This window comes from Solanum pennellii, chromosome 2 (assembly GCF_001406875.1).
Source record: "Solanum pennellii chromosome 2, SPENNV200".
Classification (NCBI taxonomy): domain Eukaryota; kingdom Viridiplantae; phylum Streptophyta; class Magnoliopsida; order Solanales; family Solanaceae; genus Solanum; species Solanum pennellii.
In genome coordinates this window covers 47,749,413-47,773,330 of record NC_028638.1, presented here as the reverse complement: position 1 = coordinate 47,773,330, position 23,918 = coordinate 47,749,413, and the positions used below count along the sequence as shown (strand labels likewise).

The 23,918-nt window shown below is 35.4% G+C and overlaps 2 protein-coding genes and 1 pseudogene across 4 annotated transcripts; all 3 read right to left on the bottom strand.

The window, feature by feature from the left end:
* Nucleotides 1-1,481: 1,481 nt before the first annotated feature.
* Nucleotides 1,482-3,570, bottom strand: LOC107010093 (annotated as a pseudogene).
* Nucleotides 3,571-5,346: 1,776 nt separating this feature from the next.
* LOC107010092 (cysteine-rich receptor-like protein kinase 24) lies at nt 5,347-7,182 on the bottom strand. The gene is made up of 7 exons (XM_015209356.1): nt 7,146-7,182; nt 6,949-7,080; nt 6,603-6,757; nt 6,302-6,512; nt 5,952-6,186; nt 5,719-5,869; nt 5,347-5,613 (listed from the first exon to the last, which is right to left on the bottom strand). Exons 1-7 carry the CDS (start codon nt 7,180-7,182, stop codon nt 5,347-5,349), a joined length of 1,188 nt encoding a protein of 395 aa, XP_015064842.1.
* A 13,574-nt stretch (nt 7,183-20,756) lies between these two features.
* On the bottom strand, nt 20,757-23,874 carry LOC107010332 (rust resistance kinase Lr10-like). Of its 3 annotated transcripts, XM_015209609.2 has the most exons (6): nt 23,254-23,872; nt 22,922-23,175; nt 22,783-22,803; nt 22,632-22,697; nt 22,388-22,420; nt 20,757-22,101 (listed from the first exon to the last, which is right to left on the bottom strand). In XM_015209609.2, exons 1-6 carry the CDS (start codon nt 23,595-23,597, stop codon nt 20,954-20,956), a joined length of 1,866 nt encoding a protein of 621 aa, XP_015065095.1. In that variant the 5' UTR covers nt 23,598-23,872; the 3' UTR covers nt 20,757-20,953. The 3 variants fall into 3 exon arrangements, with proteins under 3 accessions (XP_015065095.1, XP_015065094.1, XP_027770206.1); XM_015209608.2 differs by having other exon boundaries at nt 22,922-23,873; XM_027914405.1 differs by lacking the exon at nt 22,632-22,697 and having other exon boundaries at nt 22,922-23,874.
* Nucleotides 23,875-23,918: the final 44 nt, after the last annotated feature.

Genomic DNA, 23,918 nt, shown 5'->3' with positions numbered 1-23,918 from the left:
AACAATATTCTATTTCTCAATTATATTTTCTATACAAAAAAATTTTCTTCAAATTTATCAATACATGTAGCTATGCCAGCAGGCCAAACAAATATAGAAATGAGATCATGTCAAGAATAAAATGGAAACCTGATTAATGTTATTGTCGTTAATTATTAAGTTTAACCTAATAAGAAACTTTAAAAGTACGTTGTTTATTACATATAACAAATAGCAAGTATATATCAAGAGACTATTAAACATTTTCAGACTGTTATATTAAAGAGATCATATAGTATACAGAACCGGTGCTTCATCTGTCAAGGCAATATTAGCAATTTGGAAACAATATCAACTAAGGAATAGGACAGCCAAGTATTGACATGTTCGTATTCTTTACTCGATTCATCAGATCAAATGATTTTCCAAGGCACACTGCATACTGATTATGTAAATATTCTTCATTGTGTCATGTATATAATTTGGCAGCGAAACCTAAGCTACGACAGTATCTGGCTGGAACCACTGTGCATACTGTCATGCATGTGGATATCAGTTATGTATCATACGTGGATATCATGTATATATAACAGTTATACATATGATATACAAAAAGTATATATACAAGATATTCAAATGACATAACTGCATTTAGAAACGTCGATATGGGCTAAGACCTGTTGGGTCGGCTTGGCATAACTCGAGATTTAATAGGGTTGGACTAAGATTTTTGGAGCCCATTTAAGGAGTCTAAGATTTTTGGAGCCCATTTAAGGAAAGAATTTTTTAGCCCCGCCTAGATAAGTCTGTTTATTTGTGGGACTTTGAGAAATATCGGTAAGACCGTATTAAAAAATATGATATAATATTAAAATTTAAAATTAAAGAGAGTCCAGACTCAAAAAAAATTAGGTTCATATTTCTAGATATTTATACTTTTATTTGGAAAAAAAAACTTAATAAATATTATAAAGATAATTTTGTTTGTAGATTTTATTAACAAGTAGTAACATTAACATTATATAATATTGTTTTATCGATATTTATGATAATATTTTTAAATTGTAATTTATAATTTATTTTAATAATTATAAAAAAATATAATTTTAAAAAAAGTGGGCTGACTCGGGAAGTCTGTAGCCCACGTACTTGTGGGTTGGACCGTGCATTTTCTGGCCCATACAAAAATAAGCTAGTCAGGCCTGATTTGTAAAATGTCAAAGTCTGTATGAATTAACCCAGATGGGATGAGTTAGCCATATTGGCCGTTCTAACTGCAATATACACAAGTGTATACATAAGATAATACAAATAATTTATTGAAAAAATTACTTAAGATATACAAATAATTTATTCATAACCAGTAATCTTTTGGATCCACCTTTAGATGTAACAGGTCTTGATCATTTATTTTGCAAATTAAGATGCGATGAAGTTGATATATATAGTGATACATTTATTAAATTTGATAAGGGGAAAAAAGGAATTATCTTTATAAAACTTCAAACATCTTGATGCAGTCCAGTTGACATAGGATCCAGTCTTCTTAAGATATCTGTATGATAAGGTGGAATACTTTGTTCATTTCTGAAAAAATTGTTAGGATCCACCTTACTTTTCACTCTAGCCAACCTCTCCAAAATTCCTGTTGAAATACTTTTCACCCCATATTTTTGCCTTGGAATAGTCGTAGTAATCTTGATTTGTTCCTATATCAAGGTTCCTGTAATTCAGGTAAGCACTTCTTGGAGTGTTTGCAACATATGGCTCCATTTTCTTGTAAAGTTTCCTCAACCGTTCTATCTTCTGGCTTGATATACTCTCGCTGTTATCGCCCCAGTTCACCAAATACTGAATATTATACAAATTCCCCTTTCTATGAGGGAATGGAATTTCAGATTCTGATATTTCATCTAAATTCCCCACCTAATGGCTCCATTATAATCTGAGGTCTTTCTTCTTCCAAAAACAGTCTTTTTACCATTTCCCAACCAACTTTCCGGGATTGGAGCTTTCACAAAATCAGATGTGGCTTTAAAGTAATTCTTCTGTGTTGGAATACACTTTTCTAGTAGAACTTCAAGTGACTCATTTGTTCTCCTACCATAGAAATACAAGACTGATCCAATCCAGGAAGATTCGTGACATTCTTTCTTAATGCAAGGCCTGTTACTAAAATCCACAACAGGCTCTTGGAGCAATCTTTTTTCTCCAAATCAAATTCAGGGAATTTTTCTTTGAGTAATGGAATTAACTCATCAACAGGTCCGAGATATAGTGATTGAAAAAACATTAAGACATACTTGTCATTCCCTGTTCCATCATTTTGTATAATTACTCTGATAAGTAATTTATCAGGTAGTTGATGTGATGTGTTTTGTCATTTTTGGAGTAGATTTTGGTTATTGTCTAGCTTCTTATAAACAGTGAAAACAGTAACCTTGTCGGGAACACGAACAAGTTTGAGTTTCCATGCTAAAATAACACCAAAACTTGCTCCTCCACCTCCTCTTACTGCCCAAAACAAATCTTCTTTCATTTTGTTTTTATTAAGAATTTTTCCATTTACGTCCATTACGCGAGCATATACAACGTTATCAGCTGCTAAGCCAAATTTCCTCATCAATGCGCCGAGCCCACCACCACTGATCATTCCACCAGTGCCAACAGTAAAGCAGACACCGCCTGGAAATGCATGAACTTTACTTTTCTTGGCAATTGCATAGTAAAGCTAGCCGAGAGTCGCCCCTGCTTGAACCCAAACTGTTCCTTCTTTTAAATCAATCTCGATTTTGTCAAGATTGCTTAAATCAAGCATAACAAACGGGGTTTCAGAGCGAAAAGATATGCCTTCATAGTCATGACCACCACTTCTCTATTTTCATTTGCAATCCTAATTTTTTTGCACAAAGAATAACCGGCTTGATATCTGATTCTTTTGTAGGGGAGACTATGAAAACAGGATGTGAAGAGTTCAACCATCTCGGATTTTTCTGAGCATATTGTAGGATCGATGAATAAGTTGGAGAATTTAGGGTGTAAATGTTTTGTGTAACGTTGGTTTCAGAGTATTTAGAAAGACACGAATTTTTAACCAAACTAAGCCATTATATAAAATAATTTACCAAAGAAATACATTTTTTTAAGATTTTACAAAACTAGTATAAACGTATTTCACGGTAACGTTTTAGGATATATTATTTTTTTAAAAAAATAACAGCATTAGGTTGATATACGTTACTGTAAGTAACGTTTTACTCCTAAAACGTTATTTTCAGTAACGTTTTACTCTTAAAACGTTACTGTGAGTAACGTTTTAGAAGTAAAACATTACTGTGAGTAACGTATATCAATCTGACGCCATCAACTTTTAAAAAATAAAATATATCCTAAAACGTTACTGTGGAATACGTTTATACTAGTTCTGTAAAATTTTAGAAAAACATATTATTTTGGTGAATGACTTTATATAATGGCTTAGTTTGGTTAAAACCTCGAAAGGCACTGCACGAAATCTTCTTCTTTGGAGTAATAACATTTGGCCAAAAAGAGTGAAAAGAGTAAAAGATAGAGAATTTGAAGGCTAGCCATTTCTATTAGGAAAAAATAGAATAGAAAAAGAAAAATCATAATAGAACGGAATTTCTATAATGAGAATGACAACGAATGAGCCATCATGCTAGGAGGGAAAAGAAGATGAATTTGATCATATTTAAGTAATAAATTTTTGTTTAGTGTAAATTATTTATTCAAAAAGTTTAGAAAAAAAATAATAATTTAATCAACACTTTGACATTGAGCTTAGGCACATGAAACATGAAAGTACAGATATAAATCCGGATTTTCCGCTGGCAAGATTAGTGTTTTAATTTATTTTATAGATACAGATGCCTCTATTTTAAAATTAATACATTGAGGCATCGAATTTCTCCCACTCGTACTTTATAATAATTTAAGTAGAGCGGTTCCACGTGTTAAAATAATTTATTAGTGTTATATACTTATATTAGGTAGTGTTGCATGCAAAATACGCTTGAAATTTCCCCTTTCTTCTTCTATGATTTTATGTCAATGCAATATACTTCAAACATAATAAATTATCATTAAAAATAAAATGATAAAAATGAATCAAAAAATAATTTAGATTGAGATGTAAATATATGATTTTCTTTGAGGAGATTCAAGTTCACTGTGACATAATCTAAACCAATCCAACGATGTTACTTGAATACAGTACCTAACGTAACGTTGTACAATTCAAACAATTCTGAGATTAATTGAAATTAAAAGTCCAAAACTCCATATAAGAACATTTTTCTTCAAACATATAAATACTCTCTCGTTGTATAGTGAATATAGTTACAAAAACTAATGATCATATATATATATATAAGTTATAAAAAACTAATAGTCATCTTCTACCGCAATTTATACTTGCTAACATATTTACTTAATATTTTATTTTAATAATCTAATACGTATACACCGATAATTTCTATATTTTCTTGCAATTCCAAGATAACAGTTTTAGGCACTTTAATTAATTTAACTTATCACGAAAAAATTTCGTAGATGATTATCCAAGTTTATGCTCATTTCATAATAGTCACTTTTTTTACAAACAAAAAGTAATTTTACTTCTCTCCAGCTATCACAAAATGAACTCTTACCGGATTTTATGAAGCTTCCAGCGGAAATGTGACGTGGCAGCCTTAATATAAATGGATTTGTTTAATTAAATAAGATTAACATACTAAACCAACATTTTACTCCTGATAATATATATCCAACCCGGAACCCTTATTTGTTGGTTATAGTTTAAACCCAACCTAGTAGTTGGTTATAAATTGTAGTGACACTGCCATATTTGGTATCTCTTAATTAACTTCATTAGATATCATTCTAGTGTTATTTCAGAAAACGGAATATATAGAAAAACTTCAATGTCTTGTATTGTATGAAGCCTCTAGATAGTGAGTTCAATACGGAGCCAAAATTGCAAATTAGGATGAACAGGCTAACTACGGATAATGATGTTAATAACGGACATATGTTACCAATAAATATTCACGTTCATGATCTGAATGTAAATAAGTCAGAATGAGTATCCCTAGATATATTAGTGAAAACCCCAAATTCAACAAGATACATAAATGCCAAGTTAGAAAAGTTCATTAGTACTTTATAAAGTGATCCTTTCCTTAACAACGCTAATTGCCCCAAAACTGGGAAGCTCAGCTTAGGCTCTCTTGGGCTGTTTACAAGCAGGAATTTCATGATCATACTTTCAAGCTATAGAAACTGGAAAAAGAAAAAGACTTCACATTTTGAGATTAGGACACGATCTTCCGGTAAATTCAGTAATAGTTACATCATTCTTGCTGTTTCCACTCCTGCACCACGACTCGAGTCCTTAGAGTAGTAAGGTTCCTGAGGCACAAAATTTAACCTTGACATTTCATTTTCCTCCAGTAAGGAAACCACCTGAATCATTGAAGGTCTGTCTTGGGGACCGCGTTGACAACACAAGAGCCCAACAAGGATGCATCCTAAAACTTCATTCTCATCACCTGGTTTTTCAATCATTGGATCCAGTAGTTCTATTGCATTCCCGTTACTCCAAATTCTCCAAGCCTGACCAACAATAGATCATCAATCATGTAAATTTTTTTAGCACAATGTGAAACTTCTGTGTAACCAATTTAATGACGATAATCAGAGGATCAACGATGTACTTACATAGTCTACCAGACCAATATCGTAGACTGGATGCCGATAATCATAATTCTTTTGGCCACTCACAATCTCCAATGTCAGGATTCCAAAACTAAACACGTCTGATTTTGTTGAATAACGTCCATGTTCCATATACTCAGGTGGCATATAACCACTACAGCCATGATATAAAACCATCAGTTCTAAGAACTATAAAATATTCATATAAACATTTAGTCTTAACGATAATAACTTACCGTGTTCCAATTAAATGCTGAGTCTTTTCTTCAACATCATCTTCGACTACCCTTGACAACCCTAAGTCAGATATCTTGGGTGTCATCTCTCTGTCTAGCAAGACATTGCTAGCCTTTAAGTCCCGATGGATAATTGTCAACCTTGAGTCATGATGCATGTAAACTAATCCTTTTGCGATTCCCTTGATAATGTTGAAGCGCATTGGCCATGTTATTGCACCCCTTCTTGCAGGATCTGGACATGTACAAAAAACAGTTGAAATTTCTGTCTTTGTGGCTTTTTCAATATTAAAACAACACAGACAATAGTAAAAAAAAAAGAAAAAGGAATGTTATTTAAGATGTCATACCAAATATGACCTTGTCTAGGCTATTATTCGCCATGAATTCATACACTAGGAATTTTTCTGCTCCATTAACGCAGTATCCCAACAACTTGGTTAGGTTACGATGTTGTAGCTTTGCTATTAACTTGACTTCATTCTTGAACTCAGTAAATCCTTGACGTGAAGTCATGTCCTGCTTCTTCACTGCAATTTCTACTCCATTCGCTAGTACACCCTACAAATATTGTGTATTATTTGGATATTAATATATTGTCTGAGTTACTGTAAATATGCATTTTCATACTTATTGAAAAGAAATAATTACCTTATAAACATTGCCAAAGCCACCATGCCCTATCTTATTAGCCAGCGAGAAATTGTTAGTGGCTGCAGCTAGATCACTGGAATCATATGCAATGATATTAGTGCCCTGCAATAAAGCTTCTTGAGAATTTGCTGGCTGATTGATTTCTGATTCATCTGCGCAGATGAAGATATTCTTTTGACAATACAAATCAATCAGACAATACCTTAATATGAGTATTAGGCTAGCTATCTTACTTAGATCATGTGTTTTCTAAATAATTTATAGTGTCTAGTGAAACTAAGCTTAGTGTGTAATTGATAACTATGAAAATAACATAATAGCATTGCAAGGTGAATTTTTTTACCTAGCACATTTCTCTTCGTTCGAGATAGAACCCCAACAGCTATAAGCAAGATAGTAAGCAGTGCCAACTCTGAAATCAAAGAAGCAAAAACAGTCCATTCCTCTTTCCATCTCCAGCCTGCAACAGGTGCATCTGTATATAAGAAAGTTAAAAGTGTTAGTTACTTCTTACTCATAAAATTAGGCTTCAGCTTTGACAGATAAACTTTATAGGAATTTCTAGAGGTATTTGCATATCCAGTTAAAGATTTTGCATGAGAATAACCAGATGCATGCAGGTTAGTTTCATCTTACGCTAGATTGTGTAGGAGTTATTGTTCTTTGTAGTTTTGATGATTTGACAAACTTAGGGACCTCATAAAGGTACCGGGTTTTCTACTTGAGTATTGCAGGTGTCTTGTTTGAAGTATTGCAGATGAAACAAACCCAGGGACCTAGTAGAGGTACCAGGCTCTCTTGAGAGTGAGCCAGTCGACTGCCAGCTGGAGATAGTACAGAAAGTAGGTGCACACTTCCCGATGGCGTCAGAAAGTGTGACCTTTCCAACCAATGGCAAGATGTTTAGGAAAGGGACTTGTCAATACAAAAGACACTTTCCTAAACACTTTTTGGTAGTTTTTGCAACTTGATAAACACTTTTCAAGAACTCTTGCAAAGGCTAACACAAAGGCAAAAGGCAGAATCATTCCTTGAACAACAGCAACATCTGGAGCTTTTCGTCTAGTTGTTTTAGGAATTTATTCTCTTGTTCTTAAATTGTAAACCACTCCTAAATCTATAAAGGAATTGGTGTGTTGGATTAAAAGTCTAGGTTGTCCAGGTGGGATTGCTTAGTGGGTAGATTGTTTTTCTACTTTGGCTTGTTGAGCAATAGAGGTCTATTGCTTAACGGTAAGATTGATAACTCTTTCTTACATTTGGTGTAATCGTGTTTAGCTTTTGCTTTTGAAGATTAGTGAAAACGATTGAAAATCCTGTGAGACAGGTCGTGGTTTTACTCCCTTAAGCAAGGAGGTTTCCACGTAAAATCATTGTGTTGATTTTACTGCATTCAACTTTCTGGTAATTTTCTGAGTTGAAGTAAGGGACCTGGTCCATTACTTGTTAAGTGAAAGCTTACATTCTATCAAGTGGTATCAGAGCAGGCACTACCTATTTGGTTAACACCAAGGAAGTGATTTTGTTCTAAGAATGGCAGCTCCACTTAACCTCGAAGAAGGTCAGTCATCACACAGACCTCCTCGTTTCAATGGACACTTCTACAGTTGGTGGAAAGTTAGAATGCATGACTATCTCATGGCTGAAGATAGCGAGTTATGGGATATTATATTAGATGGACCCTTTGTTCCCATGATGGAAGAAAAAGATGGAGAAAAGACCATTACTGTTCCAAAGCCCAGGCAGAAATATGATGAAGCTGACAGGAAAAAGATTGAAAAGGGTTTCAGAGCTAAAACTCTTCTGGTCTGTGGGATAGGACCTGATGAGTACAACAGAGTGTCAGCCTGTGAGTCTGCTAAAGAGATTTGGGATAGCTTGTTGACGGCTCATGAAGGAACTGAACAAGTCAAAGAATCCAAGATTGACATGCTCACTTCACGATATGAAAACTTCAAAATGAAGGAAGGTGAAACAATACATGAGATGTTCACCAAGTTCTCTTCCATTACAAATGAGCTGAAAAGTCTGGGTGAACCCATAAGCATGACCAAACAAGTCAGAAAAGTGCTTCGAATTCTTCCAAAGTCTTGGGAGAGCAAAGTTGATGCCATTACAGAAGCCAAGGACTTGAAAGTGCTGACCATGGATGCGTTGATTGGAAATCTTAAAACACATGAGATGAATCGAAGCTATGATTTGTCAAAAAAGGAAGTCAAGAAGGACAAGTCTCTGATGTTAAAGTATAAATCAGAAGAAGATTCAAGTGATGATGATGATATGGCATATCTCATCAGTAGATTCCAAAAGGTTGTGAGAAAAAACAAAATGTATAAAAAGGGAACTAATGGGACTCGAAATACTGCTCAAGGTGATACTTGCTACAAGTGTGGAAAATCTGGGCACTTCATCAGAGAGTGTCCTTTGCTCAAGACTGAAAACAAGGAACATCAAAAGCACAGGGGTGACAAAGAAAACAGAAGGGACCTGGTACTTGGAAACAGAGATCGTAAAGCTGCTGCTGATATGGTTGTAAAAAGGGCTCTTGCTGCATGGGGGGATTCTTCAAGTGATTCAGAAGATCCTGATGAGTCAAAAGATGTGTCTATGGTTGCTGTGCATGAGGAGGAAACTGTCTTCAATGAAATGTTTGCTCTCATGGCACACACAGAAAATGAAGAAGAGAACAATCAGGTAACTCTTCTTGACATGAAAATTGACTTGGACAAATATTCTCTTAAGAAATTAAGAACCTTGTCAAAAGTCATGTTAGATTCTGTGATAGAGCTAACATCTGAAAGAGATGCCATTAATGCTGAACTTGAAATTCTTTCTGAAAACAAAGTTCAACTTGAAGAGACAATGGCAAAAATGGTGTCTCTAGAGTTAAATAATTCTGAACTTAAGTATCAGTTGAGTGAGCTTACTGAAAAGGCTGAAAAACTAAATGGAGAGCCAAATAGCTTGCAAGCTGAAATTGAGGAAAAATTGAAAAACTCTGAGACAAATCTCAGATTGTCACTTGAAAAGAATAACAAATTAGAACAGGATGTTGTTAAACTTAAGGAGGAACTTGAAAATTCTCTTAAGTGGACCAAATCATCAAAGTTATTGTCAAATGTGACAAGTCAGAGTAATTTCAATAAGAAAGGACTAGGAAGTCTAAACATAAGTCCTCCTTATAATCCTCACAGTAAGTATGTGTTTGTGTCTGATAATCTGTTGTGTCTGCATTGTGGAAAAAATGGACATTTGAAAAAAGAGTGTGTCAGCTGGAAAAACTCTCGTGAAAGATACTCTAATTATGCTGAAAGACAGAATGTACCAAATAAGAGACCTGGTCCTACAGAATCTGTCCCAACTCACAGATTTTCAAAGAAAAAATCTGTTCCTGCTCCTAGGTCCTTTGTTAGAAGGATTCAAAGTCTACCGTATTGGGCAAATTACAATCTGATCACTCCTTTGTCTGCCTACTGGGAACTCAAGCTGAAATGGGTTCCCAAGCTTAACAAGTGACTTTTGGTGCAGGTGAGTGAGAGGAGCAGCAGTCAGTGTTGGTATATGGATAGTGGCTGCTCTAAACATATGACTGGTGATGTAAATAACTTCCTCTCACTCAAGACCCTCCAAGGAGGAGGAGTCTCATTTGGCGATGGCAAGAAGGGGTACATTTTGGGAGTTGGGAAAGTGGGAAGATCTCTTGAAGATTCAATCGACAATGTTTACCATGTGGATGGTTTGAAGTACAGCTTGCTGAGTGTTTCACAAATCTGTGATAAAGGAAATGAAGTCAAGTTTACTTCTGAGAAATGCACTGTGGTGAGTTTAACTACAAACAAGGTAATTCTCACTGCACACAGAAGTAAAAATATGTATGTGGCAAACTTGGAAATCTCTCATGGAGATGACTTGACATGTCTCAGTGCTCAAAATGAAAATGCTGATCTCTGGCATCGTAGGCTGGGACATGTGAGTTCATCTTTATTGAATAAATTGATTTCAAAGGACCTGGTCCGAGGGTTGCCTAAGATGAAGTTTGCTGAAAATAAAATATGTGAAGCTTGTGTCAAAGGAAAGCAAATCAGATCATCTTTCAAGCCCAAGAATCAGGTAACATCATCAAGAACCTTAGAGTTGCTGCATATGGACCTGTGTGGACCCTTGAAGATTCAAAGCAGAAATGGCAAGAAGTATATTTTGGTGATTGTTGATGATTATTCAAGATACACCTGGACGAGATTTTTGAGATCAAAGGCAGATACAGCTGATGAGTTGGTGGTATTTTTCAAAATGATTCAAACCAAATTGAATCAAGTTGTTTGCAGTATTAGATCTGATCATGGGACAGAATTTGAAAACTCAACTCTCGATAGATTCTGTATGGAAAATGGTACAAGCCACAACTTCTCTGCTCCAAGAACTCCTCAACAAAATGGAGTAGTGGAGAGGAAGAACAGAACCTTGGTGAATATTGCCAGAACTATGATTATTGAATCAAATCTTCCTCAAAGTTTCTGGGCTGAAGCTGTTAACACAGCATGTCATGTTACCAACAGGTGTCTAATAAGAGCTGTGCTAAACAAGACTCCTTATGAACTACTCAACAACAAGAAGCCAATGCTGAATTACCTTAGAGCCTTTGGATGCAGATGTTTTGTGCTGAACAATGGGAAGGATGATCTGGGAAAATTTGATCCCAGAAGTGATGAAGGAGTATTTGTTGGATATTCTTCATCCAGCAAAGCCTACAGAATATTCAACAAGCGAACACAATGCATTGAAGAAAGCATTCATGTTGTTTTTGATGAAAATGGAAGCTTGAAGAGTGATGGATCAAATGATGATGATGATGTGCTAAAAATGCTAACATCCAAGAAGATTGAAGGCGCTCAAACTGATGCAGATCAACAACTGAAAAATGATTGTGAAGATCAGAATCACAGTCTACCTGAGGAAGATGCTGAGGTTGAACAGGATGATAGGGTACCTGGTACTACTCAAAACTCCAGCCAGAGTACATCAGAACCCCCAGAAGATGATGTCACTCCTGATGAAGAAGATCATGATGGTCTGCCAAATCAGTCTGCTGCAAGGTCAGGATGGAAGCATAGTTCATCACATCCTCTTGATAATCTCATCTCTCCCTTGAATTCTGGAATTCAAACTAGATCAAAAACAAGAAATCTAGTTGCATTCTCAGCATTCATATCATCCATTGAGCCTAAGAATGTTAAAGAAGCATTAAGTGATGCAGACTGGATCAACTCTATGCAAGAAGAACTTCATCAGTTTGAAAGAAGTAAGGTATGGTACCTGGTTCCTCGACCTGAAGGCAGAACAATAATAGGAACCAGGTGGGTATTCAGAAACAAACTTGATGAAAGTGGAGCTATTACTAGAAATAAATCCAGGCTGGTAGTGCAAGGATACAATCAAGAAGAAGGAATTGACTATGATGAGACTTTTGCACCGGTTGCCAGAATGGAAGCTATTAGAATCTTAATAGCTTTTGCTGCTTTTATGGGATTCAAGCTGTATCAAATGGATGTGAAGAGTGCATTTCTGAATGGAGATCTCAAGGAGGAAGTATATGTCAAGCAACCTCCTGGTTTTGAAGATACAGAGCTACCAAATCATGTGTTCAGATTAAACAAGGCACTATATGGTCTGAAACAAGCTCCAAGAGCATGGTATGAAAGGCTGTCAAAATTTCTGTTGAAGAATGATTTCAAAAGAGGCAAGATAGACAATACTTTGTTCTTATTAAAAAGGGAACAAGAATTGCTTATCATTCAAGTTTATGTGGATGACATAATTTTTGGAGCCACTTCAGAACACCTGTGTGAAGAATTCTCATCACTAATGGGAAGAGAGTTTGAAATGAGCATGATGGGTGAGCTGACATTTTTCTTGGGACTGCAAATCAAGCAATCATCAAATGGAATTTCAATATGCCAGGAGAAGTACATCAAAGAGCTTTTGAAGAAATTCAACATGTTTGATTCCAAACCTATTGACACTCCTATGGGAACAAATTCCAAGATGATAGTAGAAGAATCTGATCCCCTTGTGAATCAGACAATGTACAGAGGAATTATTGGCTCCCTGCTATATCTGACTGCTAGCAGACCTGATATTGTTTACAGTGTAGGAATGTGTGCCAGGTTTCAAGCATGTCCTCGTGATTCACACCTGAAGGCTGCAAAACGCATTCTCAGATACCTGAAGAAAACAGGGGACCTGGTTCTCTTTTATCCTGCAGGTGATACTTTTGATCTGGTTGGTTTTGCAGATGCTGATTTTGCAGGTTATCAAGTTGACAGGAAGAGCACCTCTGGAATGGCTCATTTCCTTGGATCTTCACTTATCTCTTGGGGCACTAAGAAGCAGAACTCTGTGGCTCTTTCAACTGCTGAAGTTGAATATGTAGCTGCTGCAGCTTGTTGTTCTCAGTTGCTGTGGATCAGGCAACACTTAGAAGATTTTGGAATCCACATTAAAGCAATCCCTCTAATGTGTGACAACACCAGTGCTGTGAGTATGGGAAAAAACCCAGTTCATCATAAGAGAACAAAGCACATTGATGTTAGACATCATTTTTTGAGAGATCATGTTGAGAAGGGAAATATTGTGCTCACATACTGTCCAACGGAGGAACAGATTGCAGACATCTTCACCAAGGCTCTCAGCAAGGACCAATTTGAGAGAAATCGGCTGAAGTTGGGGATGTTGATCTCCAAGTGATGTTTTTAGCTTCAAACAGAAATATTCCCTCGATGGTTAGAACTGTTGTGCAGGTATCCTTTGTGTGAATTTTAAATATTTGCTCAAGATCATTTTTGTACCTTTCGTAGGTATACCTTCAATAGGGATCTGCTCAGCAAAAAGAAGAGGTTAGAACAATTAAGGAATGAAGTTAAACTCTATCATGGTACCTGGTACCTGTCCAGGTTAGCATTTTACATTAAGTTTAAACTAAAAATTTTGACCGTTGAAAATGCCACGTGTCAGTCATCGGTTACTCTGACCGATCAGTCCAATCGTTTTTTCTCTCAAACGACGCGCCTAATCAATGGACCTGGCACCTTCTCACTTCTTTTAAAAAGGGGTCTTTTCTCCTGAAACTCTCATTCATCTTGAAACTTTATCTCTCTCATTTATCACAAAGACCTCTCACATTCAAAGGCAAATCTGTCTTCCTTCTCTCTTGCGTTCTTCCTGTATCGTAACCATGTCTTCCTCGTCATCTTCTTCGACGCAAATGCTGGGCACACTTGATGAAATTACACCTCTTGCCTTCTATTCTCCAACACCTGCTCCAGCCAGCACTCCTCTCCCACCCAGTCCCTCACAAAATGCTCCAGATAACCCGTTCTTCTCCATTGATCTAAACACTTCTACAGTACCTGGTACTTGTGAAGACATGTTGCCTGACAACATGTTTGAGGGAGATCTACCAAAACACAGGGCTTCAGAGTCAAATATTCTAGCAGCGAGTGAGGAACTCGTGATTGAGAGTCTTGCAATGATGAGGGAAGAGGCCAGAACAGAACACACTGTTGCTCTTGAAAGAGAAGAGGTAAGGCCTTCTCAACCCATTTTTGACAAAACCCCAGATTTAGGGCGGTATTCTTCTTCTTCTTCATCTGAATCTGCTAGTAAAGAAGAACCTTTAAAATGGAGGGTGGAGAGTAGAAAAGGGAAAGAAAAGGTTGTGGAGGAGGCTCCTAAGAGAAGACCTAATACAAGGTCTGCTGCACAGAAATTAATGGGGGATGCCTTGAAGGCAAGTGCACGATCTGCTGCCGCAGTCAGAAGTGCACGAACTTTCAAGGTATCACACTTTAAGATACCCAAAGAAAATTTGGTTGAGTTGTCTGGGGAAGAGGTTGAAAAGAAAAGTGACAAGAAGAAGTCAGAAAAGAAAAGAGAAGTGGTTACAAAGAAGGTTGAGAAGTCACAGTCAAAAGGGAAGAAAACTGAAAGGAAGAGAAAGCGGACACAGGGACCTGGTTCTCAAGCCCAGAAAAGTGAGAATGTCAACATGCAGGAAATAGTTGACAGTCTGAGGAACCAAGCAGTTCTTGCTGGTAGAGTGTTTGATATGGGGATTATCACTCTTCCAGGCATGGACTCTCTGCACGACATGGTGGAGATCCAGTCTTGGTTGCACCTGTTCAACAAGCAATCCCCCATCCTCCATGAAGAAGAGGTCCGTGAGTTTTATTACAATGTTCAATTTCTGGAGGATGGGAGTCTCCTCACACGTGTGAACGATATTGCCATTTCTTTAAATGAGGAGATGTTGGGCAAAATACTCAGAGTGCCTACTGAGGGGACCCGGTCCGTGCAGGAGAAAACTTGCTCTTCAGAATTTGCATCTCTGATTTCAAAGACTCCCACAACCAAGGTTGCTGGGATCTATAAGAAACTCATGAAGAGTGAGTATCAGCTGGTCTTCGAGTTCGTCAACAAAGTGGTTCTCCCTCGAACTGAAAAGAGAACACTTGCTACTGCTGCTGACTTGTACATCATGGAGATGCTGTGCAGCTTTGAGGCTCTGAGTCTTCCTGGTCTTATGATTGAACACATTCACAAGACAGTTATCGAGAGGAAAGGAGTACATGGAATGGGATATGGATACTTTCTCACTAAAGTATTCACACACTTTCAGATTCCTCTTGGTATTGGAAAGGTGGGGACAGTCAAGCAGACCATCTCTGAGCACACCTTGGTTGAATGTGAGTGCATTGAAGGCAGAGGCTTGCCAAAAAGCAAAATGGCACAACTTCTTGCGGACCTGGATAAGCTTAAACATGAGACTGAGGAACTCACTGTGCGTTTGAGTGGTAAAGAGGCTGAAATTGCTGTACTCAAGGCAGAGCTTCTTACTGCACAAACTGAGGGACCTGGTTCTTCAGCTGCACAAGCTCTGGAGAAAGAGAACAAGGAGTTGAGGGCGAAGATAACTGCCCTGCAAGAAAAGGCCATCCAGGATAATGATGCTGCCAATGCACGACTCACTCTTGTTATCCAGTCCCTATCCAAGACCCCTCCCTCTTCCTAAACCTGTCAATCAATCCCTCCTTGTGTTGTTTTTTTTGTGTGGCAAATTCTCGTGTTAATGGATTTTTAGTTTGCTTTTAATGTATTATGTTATAATGGCTTGTTGGTTACTTTATTCCTTTGATGTTCTTCCCAGTTTCTTTTGTGAATGCTTGTCCTCTACTGTTTGATTGCTGATTAGCTCTGATCTTGTACAATATTTATGTTGACTCAATGGTTTACTGCATATCTTTTTTATGATGCCAAAAGGGGGAAGTAAACTGTAAGTAGCAAAATAAAAGGGAACATACATTAAGGGGGAACATGCATTAAAGGGGAATATTAAGAAAAAGGGGAATATGCAGAAAGGGGGAATACAATGTCAGGGGGAACGACTCTGGTGAAGATCTCAGATCATATCATTGTTTGTCATCATCAAAAAGGGGGAAAATGTTATTTGTAGTTTTGATGATTTGACAAACTTAGGGACCTCATAAAGGTACCGGGTTTTCTACTTGAGTATTGCAGGTGTCTTGTTTGAAGTATTGCAGATGAAACAAACCCAGGGACCTAGTAGAGGTACCAGGCTCTCTTGAGAGTGAGCCAGTCGACTGCCAGCTGGAGATAGTACAGAAAGTAGGTGCACACTTCCCGATGGCGTCAGAAAGTGTGACCTTTCCAACCAATGGCAAGATGTTTAGGAAAGGGACTTGTCAATACAAAAGACACTTTCCTAAACACTTTTTGGTAGTTTTTGCAACTTGATAAACACTTTTCAAGAACTCTTGCAAAGGCTAACAAAAAGGCAAAAGGCAGAATCATTCCTTGAACAACAGCAACATCTGGAGCTTTTCGTCTAGTTGTTTTAGGAATTTATTCTCTTGTTCTTAAATTGTAAACCACTCCTAAATCTATAAAGGAATTGGTGTGTTGCGTTAAAAGTCTAGGTTGTCCAGGTGGGATTGCTTAGTGGGTAGATTGTTTTTCTACTTTGGCTTGTTGAGCAATAGAGGTCTATTGCTTAACGGTAAGATTGATAACTCTTTCTTACATTTGGTGTAATCGTGTTTCGCTTTTGCTTTTGAAGATTAGTGAAAACGATTGAAAATCCTGTGAGACAGGTCGTGGTTTTACTCCCTTAAGCAAGGAGGTTTCCACGTAAAATCATTGTGTTGATTTTACTGCATTCAACTTTCTGGTAATTTTCTGAGTTGAAGTAAGGGACCTGGTCCATTACTCGTTAAGTGAAAAGCATACATTCTATCAGTTATGTAACAATATTCAGGCTAATGTTTCGATATCAATCTGCGATGAACCACTTAATCAAGCACTAATATGGAAATTTTATTAATTAATGTTTATGTGCAAATAATCAAAACTTACACAAAAATTAACTACTACATCCTTCAAATGTCATTCATACACACATATAAAAATGTCACAAGCAATCAATCACTTTTACCTGGTTTTCCATTTGCCATCCGTATAAAAATGTTGTTCCCAGCAATTTGTGAATATCTCATATCAACTAAATCTTCCAACCAAACAACACATTTGCTTCCACTGATGTTAGTATAAGCCATACATGATCTTTCGTTTAAGCACTTGTGTTCAGTCCTGGGGATACAACATTCCCCAGTAAGTAGCTTTATCAGGCAACTTCAGTCCAGTGTTCTTTACAAATACGTCTTTATCAGTATAGTTAAGTGATGTGTTTCTCCTACATCCTTCAGTATAGTTCATGGATCAGCTTCTGTCCTCCAGGACCTCATGGATCGGTCGATACCACTTTTCTTCTCCCAGCCGAGCTTCATTCCAGGTAACAATGTGTCAACAGGGTGGTCAAAGCTCTGCCACAGGTACTCTCCAGCAGTCAGATTGCTATAATCTCCATATACGAGATTACCTGTATCCAGGAGCTTTATAGCTGACCTGGAAACTGTCTGATTTGACTTATGAATCCATACCGTTACTCCCATAAAATCTTGGAGAACAATGTCTCCGCCTGTGTCTAGTCCTAGAAATGCACCACAATTAACTGGATTTCTTCTATTGCCAACCCATACAACGGTACCTGGACCTACATCTTTGTACCATAATCCTAGGTACATTTTGCATACAGGTACTAAAAAATTACTAACAAATCCTAATTCAAATCTTTGGCCGGACGAAATTAATTTCATGCCGTTGATTAGCAAATGATTTTGTAATAAAGTATCCTGAGCAGCACCATAACTTGTGAATGAGGCTATGGAGATAAGGAGATAACAGATAGCGAATACACTCGAAAGCAAGGAAGACATTGGTGGAAATTAAAGATGAAAGCGCTAGAGAAACTCTGAGTTTGAGAGATAATCAAGTGATTCCTCCTGCCCCTCTAGGAAAAGTTTTAACTTATGAAATGTAACTGACATTAACTTCGCCCTATCCGATATAAATCTATTATAATCTGCTTAGGCAGATGAAACAAAATCTTAAAAAAATTGCCAAACAAGTAAGTTGCAATAATTGCCATTGAACCAATTCTCAATACTGGCTTGTTATGTTAAATAAACTCCACAAAATTAAATTTCTAAATTAAACTAATTTAAACATGAAGCCAATAACATCCTTCCCGTTGCATATATAGTTGAAGTCATTAAATTTGTTAAATTACATCAATATACACATTTTATTTTTACTTATTTTCATTATTCCCTAATATTTTTAAAAATCTCCTAAATTCCTTTTTTTTTTTGGTAACTTACGTAAATGTACTACAAATAAAATATTTTTACTATTCATAACAATAACATTTATTTTCACTTTATCACTTTTAATTCATATTATAAAAAATAATTTGTTACTTACATATAATACAAATTTTGTTGATGGATATACATTTGTCACACATTTTAATACACTTATAATACAATGTGTCAACTTCTTACCAACAAGCATAATATATTTTTAAAAATAGTTATGATAAACATATATTGCATACTTAATGCACTTTTAATATATATTGCAGATTTAACATAATATTGCAATAAACGGAAATAAATAAAACGTATTGCTAAAATCAGTATTTATTTATTAAAAGGCATTAATCCAAATAATTTTTCCTTTTTTAAAATAAATTCGAGTTGCATAATAATGTATCCGAGCCAGTATTTAATGTATTCGAGTCAGTATTTAATGTATTTAAGCTACATATTAATGTATCCGAGCTAATATTAAATGTACATGAGCTACATGTAATGTATCCGAAACAATATTTAATGTATTCGAGGTTCAATTATTGTATCCGATTTTCTAATTTTTAAGGAATTAATATAATTAGATACTTATAAAGAATAGATTGTAATTTCATATTAAAACTATGAGATTTATGTAATTTAATAATCGACAACACTTCATCACAAAAGCTACGTTACTCGAATTCTAGACTACCTGATCATGGTATTAGAATCCAGAGGTATTAATTATTGCTAGCAGTTATATAGCATGATAAAGGTCAAATGAAGGGAAACCTTTTAAGTTTTAACAAAAATGAAATATTTCCTTAACAAGCTAGTGTGTCGTTTTAATTCATGCATAAGCGATATTAGTATCTAGTCATCTTAGCCTCCATAGGACAAAAAACAGGGTCGTCTTAATCACTATCCCACGAAAAGTCGCTTTAGGGTCCATTGATTTTTTTATTTTTTTAAAAAAAGTACTTGTACATGTTACTAAAAAGAAATTATAAGTATTTTTAAATTAAAAAGAGAACGTGTAAGAAGTAAAAAAGAAATGTTGTTAGTTTTTCTGCTTTTCTAAAGGAATGAAACATTTTTTTGAGAATAATTTCCTTGAGTGGGAAATTGTGCTTCCTTATTTATCTAAAAGAATTTGATTCTATACTATTATTTACCTTATATTCATCTGTTTTATTATTTTTTTTCTCAATATTAAACTATCTCCTACAAAATCTTTAAGAAGTAAAAAAGAAATGTTGTTAGTTTTTCTACTTTTCTAAAGGAATGAAACATTTTTTTGAGAATAATTTCCTTGCGTGGGAAATTGTGCTTCCTTATTTATCTCTAAGAATTTGATCCTATACTATTATTTACCTTATATTCATCTGTTTTATTATTTTTTTTCTCAATATCAAACTATCTCCTACAAAATCTTTAAGAAGTAAAAAAGAAATGTTGTTAGTTTTTCTACTTTTCTAAAGGAATGAAACATTTTTTTGAGAATAATTTCCTTGTGTGGAAAATTGTGCTTCCTTATTTATCTCTAAGAATTTGATCCTATAACTATTATTTACCTTATAATTCATCTGTTTTATTATTTTTTTTCTCAATATTAAACTATCTCCTACAAAATCTTTTGATTTACTGTTGTTTACGAGCTACAAAAGAATAAAAATTGTTTTTCAATGACTTCTTCAAAACCTCAAGAAGAACAAACAAACAATCATTATATTGAAAGAATGCATGCAACATTATTTCAATATTGTTATATCAACTTATCAAATTTGTGCCAAATTTTGTTATTCTAATTTTATTTTTTAATTATTTTTTCTTTTTAACTTATTATTATTGATATTCTTAGTTCATAAGTATATATATATTCTTGTTTTGAACAGTTTGAAGCATATGAAAATATTTTGGTTTCTTATTTAGTGGTTAAAAACTGAAATCACTATATGATGAGAATTTTAAAAAAAAAAAAACATTTTCTCAATAATGAACTTTCTTAACACATAATCGAATAAATATTGATGGTTTATATTTATTTTTTAATTAAAAGTGTTAAAAAGAAATAATAAAAATAGAAGATAATGATCTAATGAAAATACTTAATCAAATAGAAAGACTTATTCCTTTTCCTAATACATTTAGTTGAAAGAAGTTTTTCGAAATTAAAATTGATAAAATCCTATCTAAGATCAATAATATACAAGAGAAAATAAATGGATTAAAAAGGAATTACTAAAATAAATTGACTATAAAATAGTACTTAATGATTTTGCATCGAAAATGCTAGAAAAATACTACTAGATTTTAGATAAAAATATATAAGATGATTTTTCATAAACTATCATGTGTTCATGTTTTGTATCTGAACTATCTCCAATTCCGTAACCAGACACACCTCAAAATTAATGAGTGGGCTGCCATTTTGACAAATTTTATGAGCAAATTAAGTTATACACTTGGTCAATTAGCTTCGAGGTGTGTTTTTAAACTAGTATAACAATTGCAACAACACCCTTTGTCCCAAACATTGTTGGGTGGGCTCTTTGTTTCACATAAAAATTACATCAACTATGGTCAATCAGAACAAATGTCTACTTCAACCAGATTATCAGCCGTATTTTCTAACAAAGCCATTGAATCAGACGAAAATGTCATAGAACTTCCCATGATCTGATGAACAATCCGTTGAGATTGAAGAGGCTGAGGAGGTACTTCTAGCACTTCAGCTTCACCTTCAAGCATTTCTAATACTCTACTCATCGAAGGGCGTTGTATCGGATTTGTTTGTATGCACCATAACGCAACTAAAGCCAGCTTTCTAGCCATCTTCTTTTCATCATCATTTGCTTCTTCATCCACCACAACCTCCTTCCCCTTGTTGAACTTATCGTAAATATAATAAGGAAAATATTGGCTGGAATTCTCTTCATTTGCAACTTCAGGTCTTTTCAAGTCCAGCATTTCCATTAGCAGCATTCCAAAGATGTAAACATCAGCTTTGTAAGAGATTTCCCCGATGCTTCTGCTGATCAACTCTGGAGCTACATAGCCAATCGTTCCTCGAGCAGCTGTGAGAGTCACTATGCTATTACCTGGTGGATATAGTTTTGCAAGCCCAAAGTCAGAAATCTTTGGAATGAAATTCTCATCCAAAAGAATGTTGTGTGGTTTGATGTCAAAATGCAAAATTTGTACATCACAGCCTCGATGCAAATATCCAATTCCTCGAGCCACTCCAAGAATAATGTCATAATTCCTCTGCCAACTTAACAGAGGACTTCCTTCTTCACTGATGCTGATATACTTGTCGAGTGATCCATTGGGCATGAAGTCGTATACAAGAGCACGCTTAGTTCCCTCAACACAATATCCCACGAGTCCAACCACATTGACATGATGAATCCTTCCAATGCTAGCTACTTCATTCATAAAATCTTGCCCACCAGATTTAGGCTTGCTTAACATCTTCACTGCCACATCCCTTCCACTTTGAAGCTTTCCTTTGTATACACTGCCATAACCTCTCTCACCTAATTTCTCTTTGAATCCTCTTGTCATTCTCTTTATGTGGGAGTAATTATATCTGATTGGCATGAAATTATTTTGTGCTTGTAAAAACCCTTCAATCGTATCATACATCGACAAATGCCTCCTTTTGAATTTGATCACCAGAAATACAACTACAAACGGAAGGCCTATCACAAATTTTATTCCAAAATACGCTGCAAGTTCGAGAAGTCATAAAGTTAATTTCCTGCTTGAGCCAATATATCATAGAGATGTCTTTTTTTCTTATGAGGACCGTTCTATTCTTCTCAGAGTTTAGTTAAATTTAACACTTTCTGTCTCATTTGATTGCTACTAATAACTTTACTAACAATAACATATTTCGAGTGGTTCTATTTTCAGAATTTTTATGTTGTGCTCACTTGTGTTAGATTGATGGTATGTTAAGTTGTGCCCATCCAAATAACATACAGCTTGCTAAAGGGATATACAGGAGCTTACCCATGAGATACAGAAGTAGCGACAGAATGGTCCCTGGTTAGATTAAAGCGCAAAAAAATAGAATGAGAGATCAATGGAGAACTTAAAGTATATGTAAAAGAGAAATAACAAATATAACACATAAAAGAAATTAAATTATGGTGACTGAATCCATTGCTTTCCTAATTTCACACGTATCAGAGGATGGAAAACGTTTTTTTATCAAAAAGCAGAACATATATAATTATATTGAAGACGGTCTTACTTATCCATCTTCGTCCATAATTCTGGTGCTTAAATACGAAATACTCAACTATCGACAGACTGATCCCTGGTTAGATTAAAGTGCAAAATATTTAGAATGAGAGATAAATGGAGCATTAAAAGTATATATAGAGAAAAGTTTGAGTACTCACAGAAAAGCTGTTCAATATCACCTACAAAGAGATGTAGAAATAAAATCGTAGTGAGTGAATCCATTATTTTCCTAATGTCTTAGGATGGAAAAGAATGTTACAAATTAAGAAGCAGAGCATATATAATTGAAGACCTTACTTTTTTTTTGTGGAGAACTCCACATATAATAACGAAGCTCAAATCCGTAGAGGATTGCTTGATGAAATTCAGAAAGGGAAATGTTGTTCTCTGCATCTTTAATATTAGGCCATGAGGTCAGGCCTATAAATTGTACTCTGCATCCATCATTGACTTCTGATGCATTCGTTTCTCCAATCTTTAAATAAGTGTATCTGCTTAATTTGCAGCCACTAATTTCCACAAATGCGGAATTATTCACAGCAAATCGACAGCTGAACATGAAGATTGGGTCTAAAAATGTTTTAGGATAATCATAAGTATAATAATATGAGTCAATGATAGTATAGTACTTGTTGAAGTTAAACTGAGATCTGAAAGAGCATAGATCATCTTGTGTTTGTAAAGTTGGATCTACCAGGCGAATTGTCTTGTTATCATAGTTGATGCCTTGAACGTGCAACTTCACAGAGAATAACCACATAAGTGTTTGGTTACCTTCACAAGTTAATTCATATCCTGGATAACGGCAATCTTTTGGATCAGTGTTTAAGCGAAAAGGGTTGCTTATGGTACGGATATGGCCACAAGCAGAAGGAGGACAGTGGTAGTGTTTGCTTTTCCTAGCATTGCATGTTTGCAGAAAGATGATTAATGTAAAACATTTAAGCAGAATGGTTCCCCTACACATATACATTAGTACTCTCTCGATTCTTTTCTTTTCTTTCCTACTATTTCCAAGTGATGAAAAGAATTGAGACTTCAATATTAGTCTTATGAATGCAGGTGCGTTTGTTGGATACTTGAAGCTGTGTGGACTTTTTCATCACCAATTTACTTCTTTGGGTCCCAACCCAAGCCAATTGAATACTTGTGTTTGGTGCAATTTGATGAAGGCCCCTCGACAGGAAGACTTTGCCGTTTACCTATTTATTACAACCAGTCTCCAGGAACGAGCACTGCAAGTTTATTCAGATCCAAACGATGATATATTTGTTTTATCTTCTACATAAGGAAT

Excerpts from the sequence above, each read along its gene's own strand:
- LOC107010092 (XM_015209356.1), bottom strand. The coding sequence starts at position 7,182 with ATGCAAATACCTCTAGAAATTCCTATAAAGTTTATCT. Across the intron at positions 7,081-7,145 it reads AATTCCTATAAAGTTTATCT|ATGCACCTGTTGCAGGCTGG; the intron begins GTCAAAGCTGAA and ends TCTTATATACAG. Across the intron at positions 6,513-6,602 it reads GCTTTGGCAATGTTTATAAG|GGTGTACTAGCGAATGGAGT; the intron begins GTAATTATTTCT and ends CAATATTTGTAG.
- LOC107010332 (XM_015209608.2), bottom strand. The coding sequence starts at position 23,597 with ATGTATATGTGTAGGGGAACCATTCTGCTTAAATGTTTTACATTAATC. Across the intron at positions 22,698-22,782 it reads TGATATTGAACAGCTTTTCT|GGATCAGTCTGTCGATAGTT; the intron begins GTGAGTACTCAA and ends TAATCTAACCAG. Across the intron at positions 22,421-22,631 it reads TTATGGACGAAGATGGATAA|GGACCATTCTGTCGCTACTT; the intron begins GTAAGACCGTCT and ends TAATCTAACCAG.